This window comes from Mastacembelus armatus, chromosome 8, assembly GCF_900324485.2.
Source record: "Mastacembelus armatus chromosome 8, fMasArm1.2, whole genome shotgun sequence".
Taxonomy (NCBI): Eukaryota; Metazoa; Chordata; class Actinopteri; order Synbranchiformes; family Mastacembelidae; genus Mastacembelus; species Mastacembelus armatus.
This window is the reverse complement of record NC_046640.1, coordinates 16,142,411-16,162,438: the sequence shown is the minus strand read 5'-3', so window position 1 is coordinate 16,162,438 and position 20,028 is coordinate 16,142,411. Positions and strand designations below refer to the sequence as shown.

Genomic DNA, 20,028 nt, shown 5'->3' with positions numbered 1-20,028 from the left:
GAAGATCACAAAAGTGGCTTGCTATCAAAAGTGTTGCTGTTAAATATGTAAGGGGTATAATATAGCACAAATATCCTTAGATATTCTGTCAGCTACCTATATAATGAATGACTCACTAATGTCAGCTCATTGTTTAGGAATATGTTTAATGTGAGTACTCCAATCTTAAAATAATAAGGTCTGAAAATTGAAACACTGGGTCCCCGCAGTGTGAAATTTTGGGAAACAGGTTTCACAAAACAACAAACAAATCGGGTTTTGTTGTTCGAATTTCTAATTCGTTTTGTTTTCTGTTGTTTTTTTTTTTTTTTGCACCTCCCCTTGGTCATTTAAAGGCCACAAGCAGGACAACGCGACCCCCGTTTCGAGCATAGTATCGCGAGAAAAGCGCGATCCCCCCCGAGCTATGTGTGTGTGACGCTGCGTGGGGGTGTTCGCCTGATGTCATTTGGCAGAAAGGGAGGCTGAGCTAACGGTGGGCTTACGGGGAGACAGCACAACAATAACGTTGCACCGTCCAGACTGGAACATAAACCGTGGTTTTTGGACTGAAAAACGCAGCGTTGAAACCCGAGACCAGTCTTCTCACCGCGCTCAGCAGCACAAGCTGGAGAGGAGCAGGAGGAGGCGAAGCTGGTTGGGGATCGGACTGGAAGTACCAGATGCTTTTCCAGCGGAGAAGGCGAACGGGCTCGAATAAGCAAGAGAGGGTGATGGGTTCTCGCTTTCCTGACGGGTAACCTTAGACCTTCGCTTAAAAACGCGGATACCGCGAAGTGGAGGCAACTTGCTTTGCTTCTTCTGCACCTCCGTTTGTGTGACATTGTGTGTGAAATGGTATCGCAGCCGCGGTCTCGGCCGTCGAGCAGCCCCTGGGCCGCAGCTCGGCATACCGAGCCCGAATCTTGGAAGTAGCTAGCTAGCTATCTGCTAGCCGCTGCTGTGCCCGATGCTGCTGTTGCGGCTGCTGCTCCTAAACGGATCCGAAAGACAGCACAGACCGTTCAGGGCCTCGGCGCCGAGTGAGCTACGCTTCTATCGTACTGAACTACAACCAGCATTTGAGATGTGATGCTTATGTGCGTTGTATTTGAACATTTTGTAGCTGGAGGCTCTCGCTTGCTTGACGCGAAGGAGCTAACGTTGCTGCAAAATGCACAACAGAACCACAACAGCAGGCAACTGCTGAAGGGGGCGAGGTTAGACTGTTAACAGCCCACCCCGTGTCTCTGGACACTCGGGGACACATTTGGACAACGACCACCACATTTCCCGGCGTCATTCGCCGCTTCATCAGCTGGCGAGATGGATAAACTAACCATCATTTCAGGGTGCCTGTTTCTGGCAGCAGATATCTTTGCAATAGCCAGCATTGCAAACCCAGACTGGATCAACACTGGTGAATCAGCAGGTAAATGAATCAGAGACATCCAAAACTGCTCTTATGGTTTGTGTGTTTTACCACGAAGTCTGTCCCATCACAGCAGGAGCCTCAAATAATCACCACAACAAAGATACGTCCCATTGTGTGTGCAGGTTTTTATCTGCAGCAACATCTTTTGTCTTCCACAGTGCATATTTATGATGCTTCACAGATATGTCCAGACCATAATATCAAGAACAGTCATTCTATTTCATAATTAACAGGTACTGTGGATTTATTCTGCTTCTAGACCTGCAAAAGATGCTTATTTTGATGACTTTAGTTTAAGTGTTTCGAAATTTAAATGTTTAAAAAAAAAAACAAAACGATGAATCTCTTTACAATTTATCAGATCCCAAAGTGACGTCTTAAACTGCTTGTTTTGTCTGGTCAGCAGTCCAAAACACAAGATATTTAATTTACAGTGATGTAAATGAATGATGAAATTAGGAAATCATCACATTTGCTAGAGTATAATGAGCCCTTTGCTTAAAATTATAGCTGAAAGGTGAGTTGATTAATTAATTAGTACTGATAATGAGGAAATGAATTCTCACAATTTTAGCAATTAATCACTAAAATAATTAATCAAGAGATACCAAAGATGGTACTAGTGTGAGGGGTTTTAAAATGTTGGTCAAATCTATTTTAGGATTTCACAATGTGTGAAATTTTACAATGTTCAGACATTTCATGGACTAAACTAATGATCTAAAATACTGTATTTTACATTTGAATCAAGTATAGAAATATGTATTCTTTGTAGCCTTTTTTCTGTCAGCTGAATAATTGATTAAGAGATTTATCTTTTCAGTGCTAAAGGTGGTCCGGTGTTATGCGACTATGTTGACATTTGAAGTGAACTCCATTTTTTGAATCTCATTAGCGATCACATGAGGAGCCAAATCTAAAAGGTGTTTATTTATGGTGTCCCTGCTGGTCTTGCTCAGGAGCACGTGCTATGGGACCTCTGTTTTATTTGTGTCACTCATGAAAACACATTCAGGCTATTGATAGACAGCTGCTCCTCTTTGTTCCCTGTGCATCCGGCAGCTTAGTAATTGGGTCAGGGAGGGTTCATCGTCTACCAGTACTCATTCAGATAGCATTAGCACAATAGACTAAGCAATCTACACAAAACTGATAATAGCTTCTGAAGAAAATGAGGAAATATTTTACCACATATAGAGCATGACTGTGCCATGGATGTTTTTCTTAGTTATACTGGTGACAATGCTCTGGACATTGCAATCAGTTCATTTGGAATTAGTGCACTGCAATCAGAAATTAAGGACCTGCCCACAGAGATTGAACGTTCTGTACATTCAGGTACAGAAAGTTGAACCTTTGCTATATTTAAGCAACAGTGTTGTGGTGCGTGTGGGTGGTGTTACAGAGTGGGTGTTTTACATCAGCCAGCTTCCACCTTGCAGTCAGTTTCTGTTTCCCCTCGCAACTCTCCTTCATCATTCTGTGATTTGCCTTGGGTGGTTTTATGAGACACAAAGGTGATAGACCAGTGACATTCATCTCTTTCACACCTTTTTCTTTTCTTTTTTTTTTTTTAAATCGATTTGAGAATGGGCCAGACGCTTTTAGAAAATTTAATTGTAAACTAAATTGGTTTTTAACAAGGTCTGTGTTATGTGGTGATCCTGCTCTAGAAAAGCAGTTATGTTCAAGAGTAACATTTTAGTTTAAATTATCAGCTTGGACAGTATGTTATTGTTTTTGTCTTGGTATAGGTTAGGCAGCAAGTAGGGCACAAGATTAAAAAAATAGCAGAATAGAAAAATTAAAAACAAGCTGTTCACAATAAAAAAAATATACTAGAAATGACAATATTACACTTTGGTATATTTCAGCTATAGGTTGTTTAACCTATAGCTGATGAGGTCAGCTGGGGGTCTATTGGTTTAACAGTGCTGCCTGTACAGTCTGACAGCAGCAGGGAAGGAAGGACCTGGAGTAGCGCTCTGTCACACACTTGGGATGGAGCAGTCTGTCACTGACAGAGCTGCACAGTGCTGCCAGAGTCTCATGCATTGGGTGAGAGTCATTCTCCGGCAGGGATGTTAACTTGGCCAACATCCTTCTGTCTCCCACCGCCTGCACTGGGTCTGGGGACTTCCCAGTATAAAACTGGCCTTCTTGATCAGTTTGTCCAGTCTCTTCCTGTCCGCAGTCAAGATGCTGCTGCTCTAGTAGACCACTCCATAAAAATGGCTGATGCCACCACTGTCAAAAAAAAAGCTTTCAGGAGTGTCCCCTGCACTCCAAAAGACCCCAGTGTCCTCAGCAGCTTTTCTAGATAATTTGGTCAATGGGAAATTAAATCCAGATGTCACTTTAAAAAATATATATTAATCTGGTGTTTATTTTGTATAGCTGTACTCAAACTAGAAATTCACCATTGAAATCTTGAATCCTCTTTGAATCATATTGTTTTTGTTTATATTGCAAACATACTTTGCAGTTAATTTCAACTTGTGACCTTGGCCCCGCTTTGTCAGGACAATTGTCTTGACTTTTAAGATAAGCTCTGTTATGATTTTAAAGACATGCATATTGGATTGCCAATCATTAGGACTCTTTTACAGCCGACATGCTGGTTTAACCTAATAAGAGCCACATTTGAATCAGTGTTTGTAAGTGTGATTAAGTTATTTCAGAGTTAAACTATTTACCATGAACTGATTACATTATTGTTTGACTAGAGTGGTGTATCATTTGAGGTTATTATTAAGAGCCTCTGGTCATTTCCTGCACTATATTATCCCAAATCCGCTGACCTCTGATTCCCAGCCCTGTTTTCTTATCAGAGGGGCTTAGTACTTGACAACCTGCTCTTGTAGGAGTGCAGCATATCATCTTTGACATGTTTCCCAGGGCAGTTAACATTGATTAAAGGCTGACTTCGTTCAAGGAGTGTGTGGCTTTTCAGGTTGTATTTTGGTCAAGTAATTTTATGGAAACTGTTTTTGTGACCTCATCAAGAAAAGCTAAACAACCTGTGCAGTCAATTAGCAGTGATGTTTTTTTTTTCTAATTGTCCACATAATGGAAACAAACATTTAGCTCAAGGTTTTGACAGATAAAAATGCAAACCCATGTATATACAGGGTTTACTTGATGAAGTAGCCCTACTGTCACTCAACACAAAAGACAGAATGTGGGTCCATTGTTCTTGTGTCAGTGTGATATCCTCAGGCAATAACAGCCAAAGTTGATTTCCTGTGCTGAGCTTCAAGACAAAGCCATTGTTAAGGCAGTGTCAGACACAAAGTGTGATTCTTGGCAGCTTCAATGATGACGGCCTTCTGTCACCCCACTGGATGTCATTCTCTATAGCCTATACACCCTCACTCACTTAAAAATGCTAAAACACATCTAGTTGGCTTTCCTCACACCGCTGCTTCCAAGGCCAATGATGACTGCTTTTCATGTATAGTGGCATCTTTCTATAAAGATTTTCTAGAAATGCAAATCATTTCTCATTTAAAATCAAGGACTTGAACTAATTGTTCTAGTATAGTATTACCCTGAGATTACTTTCCAAAGTAACTTTATTATGAGTTGCTGAATGAAGCAGAAATCAAAGACTGCTGTTAATGGTGATCACAAGGTGACAATCGTGACAGGAATGTGCTTCACTCTTTGTCTTTTCAAACAAGCGGTTTCTTAAGACATAAAATTAATTTTGTATTTTATCATCCCCATTTTATGGACTTTAATCACCATGCCACAATGGGAGATTTTTGTTGCCCCTAAATGCATTCTAATTACCTAGCTGTTGTGTAATAACAAACAGACAACTTTATTTTATTTGCCATATGTTGTTTTCCACCAAATACTGAGCTGCATCAAATCCACTATACCTAAAAATCCTCAGTAGTTGAAGATGTTTTCTGTACTAGCTGTAGTTCAGTAGAGCCATCTGTGTTGGACAAAATCCCAAGAACACATTTCATTGTACGGAAAACCAAGAAGAAAAGTAACGTCGATCAGAATTATAGTAAACAATCACTGGTGCTTAGAAACTGTTGCTGTAGTTACAGCCTGAGTCTGATTTTCATCTAAAATAGATGAAACGAGAACTTTCAATTGTGTTATTATAGATATCCCCTTTCACAGGACAAGGACTCACTGTCATTGATACAAATCAACCAGGTCCAGCCAATGTTGCCAGGCTGCAGTTCTGATCTGAAGTTCAGTCCGGTCTGTGCTATCAAACAGGAAAAGTCAGACAACACAGCCACAGTTTCACAACTGAACATGTAGACGTAGTCTGGTCTGACAATGATTGAACAGCTCCATCTTAATCGTATAGAGAATAGCGTCGTAAACTGGTTGCAAGATTTGGTTCACATCCGATTGAAGGCTGTGTTTGTGTTTCTTATGTTACTATATTCAAACATTAGATGTACTTGTGTTAATGGGTGCACTTACAGTAGGTACTTGTGTCAAAGTACATGATTCCTGTTATTTGGAGGTGTTGGTGCTCGTCTCATTCTGCATGAGTTTCTCTAGTATGTTTTGTAAGTTTGTTTGGACAATTCACACCTGCACTATTTACCCTTACAATGTAAGTGGGGGCTGTAAAAGTGTCCAACAGCAGCAGCAGCAGAGGAAGCAGCTGTTGGCTTCCTTAGCTTGCCTACTTGCCACCCACCACAGTTCAGAGGCTTGTTTCACTGCCTCCAGAGCTTTACAAACAGCAGCATTCCCTCTGCTCCCTTAATGACAGCATCATCATGCTGGAGCTGAGCAGACACGTCCCTCATTTCCTCTCATTTGCAGAGACATGGTGAGAGGAGTATTTTGATCATAGTAAGGAACTGACTGCAGTGCAACTGGGGATGAAGGGGGCGTGAAAGTGAGCTCAAAGCTGGGGAATTGGCCCTTTTTTTTCCTTTAAATGAGGGACAGAAACCATCCAAGAGTTGTTTGTAAACTGAACATAATGCATTTTGGTGGTTTCTGTTTCTAGCAGCCTCCAGGTTTGGTCGTACTTGCTCTGTTTTCCATTTACTTTGATTGAATCCTGAATGACTGATAAGTTAGTTTCCTGTTTCATTGCAGTGTCAATCTTCATGTGGTGGAGTTACACGTCAGAATTCACCTTTGTGCGGCTTCACATCATATGAATGTGTACTGTTTTGCAAGAGGTGGCCTACATTGGTGCACTGTTTGGGAAATCAAGGTCATTATTTTACCAGCATGCCATCACCTTGTTAAAAGACAGTATGACTCTGCCAGACTAAACTGCAGCATTACTCTCACACACTGTCTGTGATCTCTGCACTCACTATTTATTTATCACCCACAGCTAAATGCTTTTCAGTGTTTTTTATATATATATATATATATATATTTGCTTTTGAACAGAAGGCTAATCAGGCCTTAACTTTAAAGAAAGGTGCACCCTTCATACCCTGCTCTGGCCTGTCTCATCTCTTCCCTCATTGAATGCAATTAGTTCACATTTTGAGAGGTGCAGAAGTGTTTGACAGTTTGACTTTTGACTAGTAGCTGGTCTCCTAGTCTCAGTAAAGTAGTCCAACATATAATATCCTCTTAAACTATGAATTTTCATTCGTCCACTTTGTCTTTTTTGTATGGAGTAAACAAATTAGATTTACTGCATTAATCTTTGAGCTTTAGAGGGATTGTAGGTGGATTTTATTACCTTTGGACAGCTAAGGTAACCAGCTGTTGCCTTCATATTTCACAGATGTGAGAGTGGTATTGATCTTTTCTCAGTCAGATAGCAAATAAACCTACGTTCTAAAATGTCAATCTGTTCCTTTAATTTAAGCGAGTCCATGTTTGTAGGAATGTGTGTTTGTCAATTAACAATGTCAATTCAAGTGGATTCTCTCATGTTGGAGTGAAAAATATGCATCAGGAACACACAGTTGTTGTTGGACTCAGAGATTTGAACTAGAACTGTTTCTGTGTGCCTGTTTGTTGAGTTGTTTACCTTCAGCCATCTGTGTGGCTTAGCGTGCCTGCCTGCTGTCGGACAGGAATTCCACAGAGAGCTAGTGAAACTGCAGGAGGCCAGAGGATCCAGGGGAAACAGTCATAAACCAGTACCATTAACTGCACCTATCAAACTTTTGCCTGATGTTCTCCTGAAAGTCTCAGCACCAGTCATTGCTTTTTTCACACATTCTTTAATTTGTCTAAGGTCACTTTGTGGCTCCCTGTGTGAGCCACTCATGTGCCAAGTTTTGTCCTTCATTTTTTGGTAACAAATGAGAATGTGCCAGTGGTAGATGATAAAGTAAAATTAAAGATAGAAACCTTTTATTTTAGTTTTTCTACAATAAAACATGCTCTAATTTCCCTAATATGGTGTGTGTGAGGTTTAAAAGCAGGTTTGCAGTTCCATGTATTGCTACCTTGTAACATCTTTAGACATTCATTTCTTTTGAAAAACTAGCATTGTTTGTGTGTGTAGGGAAGGGTTGAGTTGGTGTTTAGCTGTTTCTGTAAATGCAGTCCCTTCACTGAATGTTACAAAGGGGACAGGATTTCCTCTGGACTGCCTGCACAACCCACCACGCCTCAGGGCAACAAGAACACTTCTTTTACACTGCTAGATTTCAAGTACGTTAGTCACAGTAGGGGTTTTAACAGCATCATATATTTATTGAGTAAAAAGATACAATGGGTAGTAATTGATAGGTAAAAAAATGTTTGGATTTAGGTGCCAGACAGAAGTTTGACCTTCTGAAATTCCAGCTTGCATACTTACACACTTCCTCCCACCTGCTAAGCCACTGTTGAACTTTTGTGATGTCGCCCACACAAGCTTGCCGTTTTAGTGAAAGGGTTATATTGTGGTCAGTGGAATGAGTATTTATCCCTCGTTAAATCTTTTATTTTTTTTTTCCAGATTATGCCTCAAACATGTAGATGAAATTATGTCTTTAGATTATTCTGAGATGGGCAGTGTTTATTTTAAGGTTCACTGTGGAGGTTTTGACCTTGAGTATGGAGCTGTTTTTCTGTGTGTTTTGTACATCTTGTACGTCTCATGTATATGAGGGTGACTTTGGAATTATGCTTCATGAAAATACGTTAAAGCGTCTGCAGACTTTTGCAGAGAATATTATCATGGGTAACTGTGGGTCATAGATATTTGCAGAGGAGCTGTTCTGCACCCCTCCCATATGCAAACATGAGGCAAGTGATGAGTAGGTTCAGCTTTCTGTCAGGACTCGAAAAAAGAAACATACATAATAGAACAAAAAACATACAAGCTCAAAGGTAACCTGAACACAGATGTTTCCTAGCCATTCACATGTACTCTCAAATAGTAGTACAATTCCAGCTTAATTGATTCACAGTCTTTCCAATGGTTTCCCAGTATTCCACAGGTGGCGTTAATGTGCCAGGTTAGGTTTCTATGTAGAAACAAAAATTCAATTACACTTCTGTTGTCTCACGGCAAAGTAAAAGTGTCCCATTATTTCGCTACATATAGAAAGTGTCAAAGGGTGTAGGACACCTGTGCTGCCATCCAAAAAGCTCACTACACATAAACGCCACCCACTCATTTTTCAAACAAAGCCCTCTTATCTCCTGCAGTCTATTGCTTTAAGTCCACCCTTCTTTGCCAGAGACCTGTGATCAGCAGAGTCCTGAGTGATGTGACGCCATTGTGCTTACTCAGTCAGAAAGTCCCCTTGAGGACATGCTCTAATTGAGCAGTGTCCCTCCAGAGTGGCTGTACCACTGGTGCCTGTTCCTGCTGTGAGTACTGGCCTTACCACTCAGGCTCTGGCAGAGCTCTGATCATGACTCAGTCCAGTCTGGTGATGGATGAGCACAGAAGAACATTAAGTCCTGTCATGTTTTGCGAAAACAGATGTGCAAATTTAGACCTTCAAAGATTAGTTGGCAGACAGCACATTAGGAGGAAAATGGAGGAAGAATTGGTGGTTGTTGCAGAGTATGGATGGCTTCAACATACAATATATTTACAGATATTGATCCTGTAAAGCTGCTAATAATTTATTTGATATTATTACAAATTCTTACTGAATTGTCTTTGACTGTGATACCTGTGTGGGATTGATTCAATAATTGGCAGTGTGAAGTGTTTCAAAAAAAAAAAAAAAAATTGGCCAGAGGCATAATTGGGCCCACCAGTGTGAAGAAAGCAATTCCCCAACTCTCAAGCCCTGCATTGGTGACAAATTAAAGGAGCCTCATGCTGTCTTTTTTTCCATTCTTCTTCCTTCCCCTGTCCCTTGTTCACTTTGCCACTGATTGAGGCAGTAATTCATCACCTCTTCACTGTTTGTCACCAGTATAAGACCTTCAGTTTGTTTTGCTCCACTAGTTCTTTCCACTTGCAGTCTTGTGCTTCTCACTCTTTAAGATTGTGTGTTTGTGAGGTCTGGACTTCACAACATGTATGAATAGTTGAGGTACATTTTAGAGAACATTTTTCATGCCTGGTATATTCAGATGATTATTATTTTTTAATCATGCCTTGCATTAGCTGTGTTGCATTAAGTGTTATCGATCAGTGGTTTCCATCCCCTGGGTCATGGACCGCTGTAGGACCAACTAGCATTACCACAGAGCTATGAATAATCAATATGATTTAGCAAAAGAAACAGTGTAAAGGCTTAACTTTTTAAGCTGTTGTAGTTGTAATTATCATGAACTGGCTGTGCTCTCTGATCTCTACTTCGCTACACCGCATGTGCTCATATTCTGTTATAGATAGAAATAAAAACATTTAAAGTTTTTGAGAAAATTTAATGAGATACCAAGGTTCTTAAAAAAAAAAAAAAAAAAAGGGGTAAATAAATACCTAACGTGTGTGGTCAAACACCCAAATGTTAGAGCCAAAGATCTGTTTCAGTCATATTGTCCCCATCTCTTTGGTTTTTGAAATCATTTGGAAATGATCTGCAGGGCAAAAATGGACACCTTATTATTAGTTGCTCTCTCTCCATAGGTGCCCTTACAGTTGGTCTAGTCCGGCAATGTCAGACCATCCACGGACGAGACCGGACCTGTATCCCGCCACGGCTTCCCCCAGAGTGGGTCACCACACTTTTCTTCATCATCATGGGCATCATCTCCCTCACAGTCACTTGTGGACTCCTCGTGGCATCACACTGGCGCAGAGAAGCCACCAAGTACGCCCGCTGGATCGCTTTCACCGGCAGTAAGTGAATGAGATGATGACATTCACACTGAATGAAAGTTTTGCTTTACTGAACTTGCTATCAGCATATTTCCCCTAGAGCTTTCACACTTTCTCCTCTGTCTCATTACATCTGTAATGTCATAACCTTTAGAAATTTATCCTTGCTGCATATGTATATTCAGGCACATAGTCCCTTCAGGCAGGAAATAATAAAAGAAGAGATGAGGTTGAATTGGTGTGAAAAATTGGTTTTAGCCCAGTTATACAGGCAGTTATAATTTGCATGTGTAGATGATGTGTGTGATGTCAAAAACGTTTGGAGCCCTGCACTCACACTGTGTATGTTTGTGTTTCCTTGACGCGAGGACCTGTGCGTGGGTGTGTGTGAGTTTTGTTGCATTTGCACATTTATAAGTGTTCTTTTTTTGTATGTATGTGTGTATATATATATATATATATATATATATATATTGTTTTTTTTTTTTTTTCCATGCTTGATGACTCCTCTTGCTCCCTGAAGCTGATTTATTGAGTAATGCAGCTCATCTGGTAACCGAGTGGGTGGCTTATGTGCCACAACATTTCTCTTGTGTTTTCGCTCCCTCTTTGCCTTGAACACTAGTCTCTTTTTTTCCCCCCATACACAATTGCTGCGTAGATGCATTTCCAGCACTCGATAATAACTCAGCAGCCATCTCGTCCGTTGTGGCTGGGCTGGCTTTTCATAAAGCCATGTGGGAGGGTGTACTTTGATTGGTTGGTTAATATACAGCCTCAAGTGCACCCGTACAGATGGAGCAGTGGCATGTGATGACACAATGCATTGCACTGTATTATTGTTTGAAAGCTGGGTGCATCTTTCAACACACTGTGACTTCTTTGTTTGAAAAAGGAGAAAGTCGATTTTAAACAAGCACTATTTTTTTCCTGTCAGTTCAAAAGAGCAGATTCATAACTTGGTTTTGTAAATCTACTTAATTGCTTGGAAATGAGTGAATAACCACAGAGTCCCAGACCCATCCAAAAGCCGTCTGTCCGGTAAGCACAAATCTGTGTCATAAGCTAAATTAGAAAGGCGTAGTGTCATTGTTTAACAATCGCACTCATAGGAAAGTAAGGAAGTTGCCATGGCAACTGTGAGCAATTGTCACCCCTGTCCCCTGCTAAGCTTCTGTTGGCCATATTAGACAAAAGTATATTATTAGTACAGATTTTTTTTTTCTTTTAAAAGGGTTTAAAGCATGATGATGATGATTATCACTTCAAATGTGAGAACACGCCTAGAGTGGCAGAAAAGGCTTTTAGCTATGACGGAGAAGAAACCACAGTAGTTACAAGAGAGGGGAAGTGACAACAGGGCATCACTTTTTTCTGGTTTAGCAACCGCATTATCTGGTGCTTTAGTGAGCTAGGGTGTTGCTGGAATCCTCTTGGACCTCAACAGCTTGTAACAAGTTAAGGAAAGTGATAAAAAGGAAAAAAAGTGGCCAAGCCGTTGTTGGTGAACTTAAGCTGTGACGGCAACACTCCTCTGCATTGCGGGGTAAAGGGTGATGCGGTAAGTGCAGAAATGGGTGGAGGTTTACAAAAGTTTGAGTCAAGAAGGTGAGCTGAGTGAATAATTAGGTTTGTAGAGGTCAAGGGCTGCTGATGGTGTTAATGAGTAAGAAGTGGTTGCCAAAGAGAGGCACTAATGGAGAGAGTGGGAGGAAGAATAAAGTGACGGTGGTAGCAAAGAGCTGGGGGGTAGTTCATTCGGGGCAAGCAGGTGATGAAGGTTGGGAGGAGGTGGGTAGTGTAACTGGCTCCAGGCCACTGCCACCTGAATAGGCAGCTTTGTATTACGAGCACAGATCCGCCTCTGTGTCTCTAAATACACACAGCAGTAGTGTTGCCCCAAGGTGTGAGGGTCAGAGCAGCCATAATAAACAAAGCTCATTACATACCTTCACAATACATTAAGAGTAACTGCACTTAATAAGTGTAATAATTACCACTCTGGCTTTTGCTGAGTTTATGTGCATTCACTTAGTGTGAAACTGTTTTTTCAGCACAAACCCAGCTTTAATCCAGGCTTCTCATTTTGGCAGTTTAAGAAAGTATAAAGCTGACAGGTTGTTTTCACAGTTTGTATGTAGTCTGCTTAAATAAAAAAAATGCTATGTGAAAGTCCCATGTCAGGACTTTGAAGATATAAACCAACGTATGCTACTATTAAAAAAAACAAACAAACAAAAAAAAAACACACCGTCTTTTCACCACCGACTAGATAGACAGAGGTACACTACAAAATAAAAATACTAATTATTTTCTTTAAGATGACTTGCAGGTTATTCACCTTTATTGTTCATTGTCTCTTCATCAGTCTACACTCATTCCATCTGTTACAGCAGTCCTTTAATGTTTCAGTGTAAATGAGCAAACTACAGCTGCTCAAACACAGAAGAGATTTAAAAACGATGCTAAGAGAGAAATTAGTTAGAGTAGGAGAAAGATTATTTTTTAAATCATGCTTTAATTGTTTAGTCCATGACAGGGGGCAGGACAGGTTTTTGCTTAAAGCTGACATAAACAATTAATTGTTTGTCAAAATACAGTAGGAACTATGCATTTGTTAGTTTATCAGACAACATGCTGTAGTTTCACCAGCAGCAGGTGAACAAGGCTTCAGATGTCATTGGCTGAGGCACTTAGGAGAAGCAGTGGACCATGAGGTGCACTTCAATTAAATTGCTAGCTGAAGCCTGCAGGAATAATGCTGAGCCCCAGATTTCTGGCTCTACTTCAGCTTACCATTCACAATATTCTTTTGCAACTATACCCCCCTCCATAGATAAACATGTGGACAGAGCAATGAGCAGGCAAAGAGACGGACATAAATATTGCCGTATGTCTGTCTCTTCTGCAGGTTTTACCGCTGTTCATGTATACTCAGTGACAGACTGGAGATGTTAGTCAGTGTCAGCACAACATGCATCCAACTGGCTATTTAAAGACTGCTTCTAGACATACTGCCATCCTGATTTTATACATCATTTACTCTTTTACATGTCAGATTTAATTTTTTTGAGAGTAGCACAAGAGCCTGACAGACACCATGATAGCAACCAATTCATTATTTAATCAGGTCACGAATGTCGCACTCCAGTTTAGGCTTATTCAAATGAAATGTAGGAGCTGGCAGTTTTTTAAGTATATCTATTATTTAGACATATGGTTTAAACTACGGCTACGACATTGAATTTTTTTATAATAATCTTAAAACATTTTCACTTGACATGTGAATTAGTCAGAAACAGATAATGCTGTTTATTTCTTTATCAGTGTCACCCATCACTCTCCCCAATATTATGTCTTTCAGTTCCATTATCCAGATTGTTGTACTAATGTAGACCCTTTTAGCCACATGGCATTGTTGTTACAGGTAAGCAAGCATCTCTGCAAATTGGCAAGTAAGAGTGAAAAGTAAAAAGCTAAAAATGGCTCCCTGAGATATCACCTAATGGGTTACACACTGTTTAGGTAACCAAATTAATTCAGCACAGCCTCTGTCAGCTGTCATTCCTTGTCTTAGAGTACTTTTAATTATGCATAAAACCAAGGTAGATGACATTTAGAATTTATATAGCGCACACTAGTCACACTGCTGTTTTATGAATACATGTTTACCATCTGCATAATTCTGATACATACTGCAGAAAAGCTGGGGTAATGCAGAAAAACAGTGAGTGTACTTTAAACTGAGAGAGTTATTTTTAATTGGATGAATCTATTCTATAAGGTCTGTGCATCCCTGGTACAGAAAAGCCACACAGTTTGATTTGCTGTTTAATGTCACTGAGCATTATATAAGTGAACTCAGCTGGACTAAAGCCTTGAGAAAGAACATCTTCAGAGGAAACAGAAGAAAAGAGAGTCACTCTAATTGGTGACGGCTTTGCTATCCAATCACAGTTGCCAATAACGCTCCGTAATGACTTCACCCCTGACCTCTGCTTTGCTAACAGACCTGACACATGCTAAACAGAACATCACCACAATTTCACCGTTTTTCAGAGAAGTGTCTATTATGAAAGTAATAGCTCTCATTCTGTGGTCATTGCATCAAGTAATTGATCCCACTGGGTTTAACGCCATTATTATAGCTCACCAATCTGTGTTTATGTGCACACAAGAAGTGAAGTTGTGCAGGAAATTGGAGTTTGTATGCACTCTCAATGTGGTTACTGTATATCCTTGTATACAAGCAATATGTTCTCTGACTTTGACTTTATTTTGGAACAGTGCCTTTCTTATTTTGACTGCATTAGCAGACAAGGTTCTGCTGACAAGCTCAAAGAGCACAGCTTATTTTTACAGTGTGAAAGTGACTGAATTTTTACAAATAGTCAAACCCTTATTGAAACACATTCGGGCTTCTAATAGTTAGCTTATGATAGTCTATTTTATTTGAACCTTTAATTGGATATTTTTGTCCAAGGATACACTGCTGACTCTAAAAACATTTCCCACACTGCTCCCACAGCGATGCTTTAATTTGCAATCGAAAATCAGGTTGAGCAAATTTCTCCCCTGGAGAAATGTAGCTGAGTAAATTCTGTTTTGGTAAATCCTCTGTTTTGATTACATAAACCATCTTTTCTTTTTTAAGTTTAAGAAATTAGATTATGGTCTTTTGTGTTTTTAGAGAAGAAACCACATTTGTTAAGAGAGGGGTAAGTGACAGTAAAGCAACACTTTTTTTTTTTTTTTTTTCCTGCTACCATTAGGGAGCATTACACACAAAAGGTTAAGATCAAACTAGATGGTTGAGGTTCATTCTGGGTAATGTATGCACCAGGTTTTGATGAGGAATGGAAATTTAAAAAGTAAATGACTCTTGTTCTGCTGCATTGCTATTTTTTCCCAAACATAAATTGAACGTAATTTAAATTTACCATCATTTCATTATGTCTCTTATGTAACATCACCATCTGTGTGGCTTCCTCCATAGCACCTTGTTTGTTTATTACTTTGTTTTGTCTCATGTTCAGCAATACAGTGAGATCTTGGTGTGACATTTTGGATTTTCACCATTTCTGTCTCATCAATTGATGATTATTGCAAAATTTTATACAATAAATTGTGCAAGTGCTCGTTTTATCTCTTTTATGAGGATGTGGCTGTAAAATGAGCAACGAATGTCATTTTTGCAATTTGGCACCTAAAAGATATACTGCCAGATCTGTGTTTGGCTAGGCAACTTGTATTTTTTATCTCTGTATTTGTCAGAATGAAGTATAATCTATGACATGTAGCCTGTTTTAAATATATTGTTGAATAAACGCCATTTAACAGAACATTTTGTGTCACAGTGGCATCAGCTCTTGCATCTTCATAAAGACAGTCACGCTGCATAGTCAGCTTTGTGTAACTTCTTAAAATCCATTTGAAAGGCCCTATTGTATCTCACTAATGAAGTTGTTAAATTGAATTCATTTGTGCAACCTGTTTCCTGCACATGTTGAGTGAGTTCATGGGTAAATTTATGCATCTGATGTGGAGAACAAAACCAGAAACACAGGCTGAAGTCAGATGTTTGTTTTTTTTTTTTTGTTTTTTTTTTTGTACCATCCCTAAATTTCCATGTAGGATTTAGACACATAGAAACTGAAATTGTGTGTCTGTACAGAATCACAGGAATCGTTTTTTCAGTAAATTAACGGTTTCTGTCTCCTTTCTTCCAGTGATCCTGTTCTGCATGGCGGCACTGATCTTCCCCATAGGCTTCTACATCAATGAGGTGGGAGGCCAGCCGTACAAGCTGCCCAACAACACAGTGGTGGGCTCCTCGTACGTGCTGTTTGTCCTCTCTATCTTCTTCACCATAGTGGGACTGCTGTTTGCAGGCAAAGTTTGCCTCCCAGGCTGAGGACTAGACCGTGATTGCCTCTGAACTGTAACAAGAGGCTCTGAAAGTTTTATGGGATTTACAAAAACACACAAAAGACTGAAAATCTAAACAACAAACTCTTCCCAGAAGCCTGAAACAGGAAGTGTCTTAAGTGTCAAGGGACCGCACTGCCATGGAGTACCTAACTACTAAAAGATGAAAATGCATAATCGAACAAAACACTAAAGGGGGACATGGGCACAAATGGGTAGAGGAGCGTAAGAGAAGGCAGTTCAGGCTGCTGCTGCAGCCTGCCACTGTTGATTTAAAACATGGCCTTCTCCCTGTTGTTCTGTTGGAAAGGGTGCTTAATGTGCCGCTGTTATGGCAACTGTGGCCACAATGCTGGCACGCCTTTCTTGAGGACCACTACAGCCACTCAACTTGATTTCCGGCTGCCCGCTTTGTTGCCCTCAGCACACATCTGCGCCGTCACGACCGCTCCCGTTGCTATTTTTGGATTCTCTTGGCTATTTCAGTTGTGTGTTTTTCTGTTGTTGTACATTTTGTGTTCTTTTTTTTTTCTTGCACTCCCCACTGCCCTTCCATTGGAGTAGTTTGACTGTAATTGAGGTTCACTGACCTGTTCCCTTGAATGATTTTACAGGGGTGGGCGGGGGGGGGGGATTTCTGCCAGCTTGGCTTTAGAGCAGGGTTTATTCTCACTTGTCGCATCACACAGCCCCAGATGGGTGGTTGTGGAGAGCAGCTGTGAGTCCAGCTGTCTGGGCCAACACATGAGCTGCTGTGGATGAGAGGAAGATGCAGGTGTGCTGCCTCAACCAGCTCAGGCTCAGGAGCAGGTAGTAACAAGGGGTGTCCTCCATGGGCAGAAAAATGGAAGGTCGGGTACCATAAAGGAGAATGCCACTCAATCTAAGACCTTGCATAATGTTATTTATATGGACAGCAATAATATATCATTGAGTGTAGACAGCTGTTTTGTTAAGCTTACATGACACTGATGCACATCTTTTTCCAATAACTAGAAGACTGTGAATAAGACTGAGAATAATCATCTGAACATAAACCTGTTGTATTTGTAGTAATAAGTACAGCCACAAGCACAGTGACAGTATTTTTCAAAGGTGTACATCTTCTCAGTGTTACATTTTGGAGGTGTTATGATGAGCTCATACATCACTAAATATTGCAGACAGTACTCACTTTAACAAATAGAAGATGAAGTTACCTAAGATGTGAAAATAACGTGAATGCTGAAAATTGGTGGTATTCTCCTTTAATGTTGGACAGGAAAGAGGCGAGCCAGGAGCATTTTTTGTCTTGTTTTGTAAAACAGTGAAGGCACTGGGACTGCAGGTCAGGTCCATGCATGGGGCTGTGCCTCAGTGTGCTGCTCTTGAGGTCCGTGAATGCAACACACACATGCACACATTTGTTAGACATGTTTAACACATTCATACTGCAAATGACAGTTATTTTCAGTGCCAAACAACATTTTCTTGGTTGTTTTGAGTATCAATTTTGATTTGATTTTATCCAGCCAACAGTGGAAAACCTGAGATATTCAATGTATTCTCATATATGGCAAGAAAAAGCTTGAGATCCTCACATTTATGGAAGCTGGAATCAGAAAATGTGTTATTTTTATTTGAAGTTGCTTAAATGAGTGTAATTATCAAAATAGTTGTAGATTATCTTCTTGTTAAGTGCTCTAATAAGTCTTCCAAAAAATCCCAAACATTTTTAAAACTCAAAATAACGTCTACAAGAAGAGTAATTTCTAATAAGCTGTGTTTCTAAATTTTAATCTGTACACGACACAGGCACATAACCTTCACTTAAAACCTGTCAGACAGCTCCCATCCTGTAAGGCACATCAAATATTTTTTCCATATTTCTAATTGACACAAACTTATTTGATTTGGGGGACACAATGGTGCTTAGTGTTTTACAAAAAATAATTTGGGAGCTTTGTGTATTGTGAACAGGAACTATAATGTTGCCATGTTTACATTGGCCGTTTGGAAACATTAAAAGCATCCTCCATTAGCTATTATCAGTTAATGTATGCAATGTGCCAGTGGACGTACAGACAAATTTCTCAATATTTTTTTCAGCTTTCTAAGCATCTTTATGACCATTTATTCATGATAGAGAAATAATCTATAACGTACTTCATATCTTCATAAATATCAAAATAGTGAAAGTTTATTTTTTGTCAGCTAATTGTTTCAGCTTCCATATCTATGCACATGAAAAACAACTCACACAGATTGTACATTGCTTGTCCATTTTAACACTGAAAACAATTAAGAGAGCATACAATCTACTGACATGGATGTCTCATGAAAAGTGTGTGTGTGTGTGTGTGTGTGTGTGTGTGTGTGTGTGAGAGCGAGTGCGTGCGTGCGTGCGTGCGTGCGTGCGTGTGTGTGTTAAACCAATCACGGAGCTCAGTCCCTAAGTCTTAGTTTTGTTTTGTAGTTCTGTTCCTGCTCAGCTTTTCTTACTCTCAGTCTGATGATGTATATTGCTAAACTATACACTCTGCAGTGCCCTGTCTTGGTTGGTTCAGTATTGTGCCATGACCTGTTATTGTTTAATAATGTACAGACACAAAAGGCAGAATTTCTGTATTAGGAAGCACTGTGCATTCAACAGTATAGATAACAGAAATAGAAGCACCACAAATGTATAAAAAAAGAGAACTTCTTACCTCATCGTTTTTGTTTCTGCAATTATTTTCTAATGGTGGCAGTGTGTGCCCTCTAATTTGTCTCTTGCCTCGATCGGATGTCTACACATAAAGCCTATGGTCATAGGGAATTATTTATCACTGAATAAAGAGAGAAAAATGGGTGTGTTTGACTCTGACACAGTCTGTATGATTTATGGTTCTTATTGAAGGGGATGTGATGTATGAATGTAATCAGGAGTTAATTTAATCAGAGAAGTTCTCCTTAAGCTGTTAACTTTAATATCAACCTTCTATTTTTACAGGATGTGGCCTGAAAGTCCTTGTACTCCTACTTCATTAAGTCTGAAATTCAAGGGCAGCCACCAAGGATGCATCAGCAAGAACTACCTGTTTTTTCAGAGCGCCTGTGTTTAGATCTGGACAGCTTCTTGTTAAGAACAAACCCTCCTGTGTGTAGGTGTTAATAAGTATCAAGCTATAATTTTTCTTGATATTATATATTGAAGAATGTTTTTGTTTTTTGTTTTGTTTTTTCTCTATTTTTAGGTATTGTTCATTTTTTTTTCTTCTGCTTTAAATCTGCACAGTCATTGTTTCCCTTTCAGAATACCTTTAATCTTTGGTTTCAAACTGGTGAACATGCGTCACCTCTGCAGTTTTGAGCTAATCAGCACAGCTTTTACCCCATGCACCATTATTAGGACAAGTTGGAGGTACAGTCACAATTTTGTGACTTTTTGAGCTAAAAGCTTTTTCAGAGAACATGCACTAGTTGCACTGTTTGCTGTTTGCACTTTGTGCAAATCTAAGCTAATTGATTGTTGCCTGTAATT

At 39.8% G+C, this 20,028-nt stretch overlaps 1 protein-coding gene across 1 annotated transcript; it reads left to right on the top strand.

Annotated features, from left to right (window-relative positions):
- Nucleotides 1–434: 434 nt before the first annotated feature.
- Nucleotides 435–19,371, top strand: mosmoa (modulator of smoothened a). Its single transcript, XM_026324783.1, has 3 exons — nt 435–1,411; nt 10,407–10,619; nt 16,328–19,371. The coding sequence occupies exons 1-3, from the start codon at nt 1,306–1,308 to the stop codon at nt 16,510–16,512; spliced, it is 504 nt and encodes a 167-aa protein (XP_026180568.1). The 5' UTR covers nt 435–1,305; the 3' UTR covers nt 16,513–19,371.
- The last annotated feature ends 657 nt before the right edge of the window (nt 19,372–20,028 follow it).

What these genes read in the sequence shown, in the direction of transcription:
- mosmoa (XM_026324783.1), top strand. Translation starts at nt 1,306, where the DNA reads ATGGATAAACTAACCATCATTTCAGGGTGCCTGTTTCTGGCAGCAGAT. An exon ending in CAACACTGGTGAATCAGCAG is followed by an intron (nt 1,412 to 10,406) that starts GTAAATGAATCA and finishes CTCTCTCCATAG; the next exon opens with GTGCCCTTACAGTTGGTCTA. An exon ending in CTGGATCGCTTTCACCGGCA is followed by an intron (nt 10,620 to 16,327) that starts GTAAGTGAATGA and finishes CCTTTCTTCCAG; the next exon opens with TGATCCTGTTCTGCATGGCG.